The sequence below is a fragment of the Stegodyphus dumicola genome, chromosome 5 (assembly GCF_044657685.1).
Source record: "Stegodyphus dumicola isolate Sdum_Otavi_A_Nest chromosome 5, ASM4465768v1".
Lineage (NCBI taxonomy): Eukaryota > Metazoa > Arthropoda > Arachnida > Araneae > Eresidae > Stegodyphus > Stegodyphus dumicola.
Window position 1 is genome coordinate 66737459 of NC_140772.1, and position 7676 is coordinate 66745134.

At 31.7% G+C, this 7676-nt stretch overlaps 1 protein-coding gene across 2 annotated transcripts in view; it reads left to right on the top strand.

The window, feature by feature from the left end:
- The window catches only part of LOC118197547 (vacuolar protein sorting-associated protein 33B-like), a 77785-nt gene extending 74090 nt beyond the window's left edge, over window positions 1-3695 (top strand). Inside the window, exons 18-19 of one of the 2 annotated variants that reach the window (XR_004759620.2) lie at window positions 1921-2031; window positions 3432-3455. Coding sequence is in view for 1 of the 2 variants with exons in the window: in XM_035369074.2 (XP_035224965.1) it covers window positions 1921-2031; window positions 3432-3511 (191 nt within the window). In the remaining variant the exon portion in view is untranslated. Of the gene's footprint in view, window positions 1-1920; window positions 2032-3431 lie in introns of both variants that reach the window. The other variant, XM_035369074.2, reaches the window with a different exon arrangement.
- The last annotated feature ends 3981 nt before the right edge of the window (window positions 3696-7676 follow it).

Below are 7676 nucleotides of genomic sequence, written 5' to 3' on the forward strand. Positions count from 1 at the left end.
GTAGGCCAGATATAGTTTGTAGTATTATTACCAGATTTTACCACCTCTTAAAGGCATTAAAAATCTGAGGATGATAATTCGGCTATCATTTTAATGTTTTTTGTGAATTCATTTTTTTTAATTAATTTCTTTCAAATGTCTCTTTTAGCCACAGGCTATTGACTATTATTTTCATACATCTACTAAATTTACAATTTATTTTCATTTTTTAATAATCAAAAAAACTTTTCAGTCTCCGCTCTAAATTCATAAAATCACCTGTGTGATTATAAATTAATTATTTTGTGTGTGTGTGTGTGTGTATATATATATATATAAATACATATTATTAACCACTTGCGTTACAACTAAACTTCACCATTGCGGTGCCGTGCGCTACAATATAACAAGAGTAAAGTGTCTCATTTACCCCGCTTCGCGTCTGCGAGTGCAGTCCAGAGCTGTAACTTGAGAAATAAACAATCTCATTGTTAGGCCATGTGTGCACTATGTTATTTTTCATTTTTGCGATTGGTAGTTCGGTCCGAGGTTCAAATCTCGCGAACGGGCTGGCTGCGTGGGTGTTTTCGTGGTTTTCCCCATGTGTAACATGTATACGAGCCAGTTTCCCTTAAAAAGTCCTCCACGAAGGCATCCCTCCCTTAAGGCAGATAGCCCTCAAGTGCTTTGCCGTAACCTAATAAACCATTTTTGCGATAAATGCCTATCGACGTGGTGTTCAGGCCGCTCGCAGTTTGAGACAAAAGAATCTCAACGTGCGTGGCACGTCTTTTTAGTACAAGTGGTTAAATTGTATACTTCTTTTGTAATATCGCTGTCTTAGTAAGAGAGAAAATAGCATTGTTTTAATATGAAATTATGTTTTAATAAATTAAAAATGTGAAAAGCTGGAACTTCTTAACGAAGTTTTGATGTGCATGAAATAGCGTCTAAAGTCAAATTATTGTTTTTGTATAGCTGTATTTGGTTACATACTAAAAAATGATAAAACATGTGTTGAAAAATAGTTAGACGAAGTTAAGCCTATTGTGTTGATAATTTTCGAAAATGGAATAATCTTTGATTAATTCTTTGATGGAAAGATCTATAGGTAGTAGCAGCAAATGAAAGGAAGTATGAAATTTGTGAAATTTGTGGATGAGTGGGTGACCAGCAAAAAATAAATGCTTAAAACTTGATTAATATTTCAAGCATTGCTATCATTGGCATGTTTGCATGATTGTTGTGCAAATACATGTAAAGAGAAAACCTTAATGCAAATTCATTCATTTTGCGCCAGCCTTAAAAAATATTTTTTCAAAACAACTGTAATGCGAAAGTATTTCTGTATATGTCACTATTTATGATAGAAATGCCGTAGAGTAGTTTTTTATATATATATTTATTAGTATTTGTGAAAGAAATAGTATGAAAGTATTTATGTATGTGTGTAGTGTCAAGATACAATGAGACTGCAGTATCCTGAAATGTGCAATTGTCTGAGCAATCATTATCATACATCTTCACTGCATATGATTATATTCACTGCAAAAATAGTTTATCTCGTATAGCTATGCTCCCCTTTTCATACAAACTTTTCATTTTTATTTTCATTGTAGACATGCGGTGATATACTTAGTAATATTTCTAGTTTAATGTGTTCAAACCCAATAAAATATATTTTCTGTTGAAATATTCTTTCTCTCCTCCTTTCTCTTTTTTTAAAAAAATTCAACCTTCAAGTAAGCATGTCTGATATTCATATATTCTCATTATTACAATCCCTCTCTATATTCACCTTATTCCATAAGCTACAGAATAATTTTGAAAATTATTTTTAAGATATTTTTTATATCAGTTTCTATATTTTTATTCTAATAGTATTTAAAACTTTTGAAAATATGTTTGTTTTTCTGAAAAAGTAATTATTATTAATTTCAGAAAGTATAAAGCAAGAAAAAGATCTTTCATCAAAAACTGTTATTGTTTATGTTTTGGGTGGCATTACTTATGCTGAAGTAGCAGCATTGCGACTTCTGGGGCAATTAAATGGTAAGATGAATTTTAATGCATTAAATTTCTGTGGATAACTAATCAAAGCATAAGTGTCCATGAACCAAAGATCTGAATTCACTTTTTTAACCATTTAAAAATCTGTTAATAACAAAATGAGCATGTTGAAGAAGAAATATTAAAAATACTAAATAGCAAACCATTAAACCGGTTTTCTTGTGACTAATTTGTATCTTTAACATTTGGAAGCTGTTTATTAGTCATCTGTGTGCAGTTATTTTTAATGATTTAATGTGATAAATAAATGTCTCTGTAATGTTCCCAGCTCCCCTTTTTTACTTTTACAAAATAAAGGAAGTATTTTAATCGTGCAGTTGTCAGATTTCGATGGAAATATTTATTTTGAGTTTTCTTAGTCTGCTTGTGTGGCAAAATAAAAAACTATTACAAAATAAAAATAAATAATAAAAATCTGAAAGGTTTCAATTTTAAATTATGTCCAAAGGGGCGTTTTTTTAACGTTTTGTGTGTTACCTTTTTTTTTATTAAATATCATGTTCTGCGTACTCAAGCCATAAAATTCAGTTCAACAGCAATATCGCAGAATAATTTTAAAATGAGCATATCTTTAGAATTTCCTATACACAGTCTCGCGTGCTGGAGATAAAAATGTTTTTTCTGTACGACGTTGCCATTGCTCACTTTAAAATCCTTGAGTTTTTTAATCAAAAATTTGTTAAAGTTTTACAAAATACGAAATTGATAATAAAACATATTTCAAATTAGGGCTTCCAGATGCTCATATTCGCAGGAGGATTACGTCATTCAAAATTTGATAGCTCTAGGTACCGTTGTTTTATCACAATGCAAGAAACATACATACATTTATGCAGATTCTTCATTATTTAATTTCTTCAAATATAATACAGGATGTTAATATTTGGTGGTAACAGTTTGAAAAGTGAAACAGGCATTCAAAGTGATTCGACGCAAAATCGCAAAGTGAAAACAATAGTCCCTAAAGCCCTTTGGACTAAAAAATAATTAAATAATAGAAATTAAATACAGTTGAATGATGAAATAAAAAAATCAATAAATTAAAATAGTTAAATAACAGATTTGATTGCCAGAGTTAATTTTATTTGTTGCTGTGACTGGAATTATCGTATCACCAAAACATCAGAAGTAAAAGAGCTGTGGTATGCTCCAGCTGAATTTAAGATCTAATATCAACTTATTAGCTTGTTTTTGTGAGATTTAGATATATTTCTATTAAGGTAGTGCTTCTAATGTTTTGTCCATAGGGAAATCACTAATATCTTAATTTTTCTTTTGCTAATCATTGTTTATAAATTTTTATATTATGCTAATTTTTTTTATATTTTTAATTTCCATTTTTATATAATTAAGTGCTAACTTTTTTTTATTTTTCCCCTTAGGCTGCAGAATATTTATAGCAACTACATCTTTTATTAATGGAAATTCATTAATGGAAATACTATCGCCAGAAGATGTCTAGACAACTTATATGCATTTTAATTCAACATTCCCATTATCCATTGTTTTTACTTATGCGATCAGTTAAGATTCCCATTATCCATTGTTTTTACTTATGCGATCAGTTTCTGTCACTGTGATATTTCAGGAAAATTAAAATTAAAGTTTTGTATTTTATAAATTCTTATTAAAATAAAGTCAGTGGAGTTTTGTGTTATTTTGTCAACTATCACCTGTCTGATAGTTAAGAATGAAAATCTGTAAGCTTTCTAAGTAAAGATTGTTGTTCTCCCTCTTTCCATTAGTATGTACCATTCAAAAACAAGAGGCATAGTAGCTGAGTGGCTAAGTTATAAAATACCGATTTATCTTGGGTTTGATTTTTTGAGACTGAACAGGCTGTGTACAGAATGTTATGAAGGTCACTGTAATATTTTTGAGATCCACATAGGTTTTTAAAGTTATGCTGTTGAAATTTTAGGACTATTCTAGGTAGTCTCCTCCAGGATCAGTGTACTTCTGTAAGTGAATTTTCCGAAGATTTAATGCCTCAAGCCATTCATTTCTTAGAATCGATGAAAAATTTTATTTATAGCATCATCACTTATCTTCATAATGAAAATGCCAACCAGGTAAGTTCTGTTTTAGATAAAAATAGCCAAAAGTCACACATAGCTAGATCAGGTTAATAGGTGGATGTTCTATCACTTTGGTGTGTTTTTGTTCAAAAAACTCAACTGTCAATCTAAATGAGATGCATTGTCATGGTGAAGCATGAGTCCTGTAACATTCACTTCTTGAAGAATTTCTGGAAGACATTAAGTGGTTGGTGTACCAGTTAGTTGTCACTGTTTTCTGTCCTTCCAGCTTGATGGCTTTGACCAGTCCTCTACTTCTGAAGAAAACGGCATACATTACTTTTTTCATGCCCCATTGTCTTTTCACCATTGTGGGTGTGGGATCATCTTCAAAGACCCATACTTTACTTTCTTGTTGTGTTTGAATGTCAAAAAAATGCTATGTTTATTTCATCACCAGTTACAATTTTAGAAATAATGCAGTGGCCACTATCTTTAAGCAGTTTAGATTTTTTTTTTTTTTTTACTGATTCTGACACACTTCTATTTTTGGTGCTCAGTTAATTTATGGAAAACCCAACGGCAAACTAGTTTTTTCATATGCTGTTGTTCTTCATGAATAATTTTATGTATGACAGTGAATCCAATGTTAAGTTCCTTCTGTATCATTTTGTAGTTGTAGCGATTATGATCGATTAACATTTTCTGTATGAAGTAACTTTGCAAACGATTTCAAATTGCTTTAAAAAAGCCAGCTTCCATTCAAAGCAAATTTCTGAAAACTCTCAAGATATGCCAGAATGCAGCAGTGACGATGAAAAAATGCATGATAAGACTCGAATATTTGGGAATCTATGAAAATATCCACACTTACTGTGAAAATAGGGATGCAGAGATCATAACAGAAAACAAAGGAAATAGTGAAAATGAAAGTGAGTCCGAAGATGGAAATCCCAATCCTGTACCAATTGTAGGAGAGTGTTGACAGGCATTAAAATTTTGAGAACCACCCTCGAATTGGAAGGTGAAGATACAGAAAGTTACAAGCAATGTTGTATTTTGGAAACTGCCATTGAAAAGCTGCTAACAAGAAATATGCAATGAACTCAAATGGATAAATTTTTAAATAATGTTCGATATGCTTACGTATTGTATTGATCTCTATAACATATTGAAATAATTACAATTTGTTTTTAATTAAGATGGCTTTTGTCATGAACGAAAAAAATGAAAGTTTTATTTAAAATAAGTGTATGTAACTTACATATTAAACAGTATATCGAAAAAGAGTATTTTATCTCAATAGCAGGGCCATATGTAAAGAGAGAGGGAGCTCAGGTATGTGCACATTTTATTCATAAAAATTTACTGAAATCTTATATAAAATAAGTTTTATTTTTATGTCCCTCCCCCACCCGAAAATATTCAAGCTTGTAATCCTTAGTCGAAATGAAATCCTACCTGCAGCCAGCACTGCATATAAAACTCAGTCGCTTTATACAATCAAATAAGTGATCATATTAAGTGGTACCAGCTGCATATATGTAAGATAAAAATATATGAATCAAAATTATAGATTAAACATTAATTATAAACTATAAGCATTAATTCTTCCTCTCTATTCTAAAATCGTAATAACTTATCTGCATTGCGTCATTCAAATTAATCATGCGATCTTACGTAACCGCTAATGCAGATGCCTCTTGACCAATCACCAAATAAAAAACCAAAACTTTTCTCTTCGCGTGCTTCCATCTTTCATAACTACGCACTTCAATACAAAATATATGTAAGATAAAAATATATGAATCAAAATTATAGATTAAACTATAAAGTTAGGCTCTCTGATACTACACTTCAGAGTTAGCCACTTTCAGAATAGTACCTCAGGGTTTAGAGTTGAAGTTAGGGTGTGTTATGAGGTCTTGGTATGTTGAATTTTTAACACGTTAGTGTTTTGATTGTAGGAGGAAGTGTTGAACACGTATACATAAACACATTCGTGTTTGGTGTTCTTTTACAACACATGTCAGAGAGCACGGGGAGAGATAATTAAAATAGTCATGAATGAAATAAGAATGTTAAGAGAAATATAAATATGCATGTTACTTGCCATTTCATTGTGTAACATTTCATTAAACTAGTTTTCCTTCCAGATCTCTGGAAGGAACCAGATTTGAATAAAAGCTCCTGTTTAGATGCAGTACAGATGAAAAATTGCGTGTCCTTGGAGCTGCTATTGTAAAAACAAATTTCTTCTTTTTTTTTAATTTCTAGTTTCTAGTGAGAAATGTTTGTAAAAGATTAGCCTTGCCTTAGATTCTAGAGCTAAATGTTTTCAACAAGGTCGTTTTAGACCTCAGTTTAAAACTAATTAACTCTGGCGGGAAGTATGTAAGGATCTTAAGTTTTACTAACGTTTATTTTATTTTAAATCTTTACTATCACTTCTTATTTTCTACTTCCGGCCAGAATTAAAAGCGTTAACTTATTTATGCAAAATTTGTCTGGCGAACGCCAAGTATTTAAGTTGTGGCTTTTTGCTAAGCGAGAGAGAGGATGGAGTTAGTTGAAGCAGGCCGCTTACCTTAGAAGTTTTACTCAGTTGCTGGTTGCCTTCCAGGCCAGAGGTTTAATCCTCGTGATAATTTTTAAACGTATTGTAGTGTTAACAGTTCTCTGTACCACATACGGCTTCCTGTTAATATAAGGCCAATCTTCCACGTTTATTATTCCAAAGTTAAGTTAGAGTTTAGTTAAATATTTTTATATTCTTACGTTTAGACCACAAGTAGTGGGTCTTTGTATTCCAAAGTACGGAAATTATTGTAAAGAGAGAAAAACAAAGGGTTTTGTATACCCTTCTTGTGTATCCTGTCTACTTCCCACAGTTATTAAACATAGCTTTAGTAAGCTCTCTGTTGCGAGTCAGGTCCTTGCATGTTCCCGAAGAAAGTAAGACAGAACATTGAACCTGATACCGTCACCAATATAAGAAGTAAATTTTACACCTCTTTTTTCCATGGAACATGAAAAATTGTTTATCTTTCCATTCATTTCCATTTTTCCTGAAGAACCAGCATTATTCCCCAAACAGGCCTTGTGTTCACTTACGCCATTTCCTAGAAATGACTCGCAACCTTTGCAATATAAAGACAGTATTTCTGTATCGATTACTGTGTTGCTTTCTGACCCTATTACGGAACAGACTCCAACCAAAGACGTATGTCCTCGAGTCTTCCACGTACCGTCTCCAATTACAGTCACATTTAACGACGAATTTGAAAGAACGATGTGCAATCACAGGAGGGAGATCCATAACGCAGCAGAATTTCTGCATAGCAGCTTTCCCTTGACCAAGAGTTCGCATTGCATACGTAAATCTTCTGTTTAGCTCTGATATATTTTTTCGGACACCCATCATATTAGAGTTTCTGAAAGTTCTTTTACATGAACACTTTCAGCATAGTAACTCAAATTTTGAGCTTAAACCATGATGAAATAGTTCACTTAAATGAACATTACAAATTTTACAACATAAATTATTTTCAATAAATTGAAATAGGATATCCAAATCAAATAGTCTATAACCACTAAAATTAGGCTCTA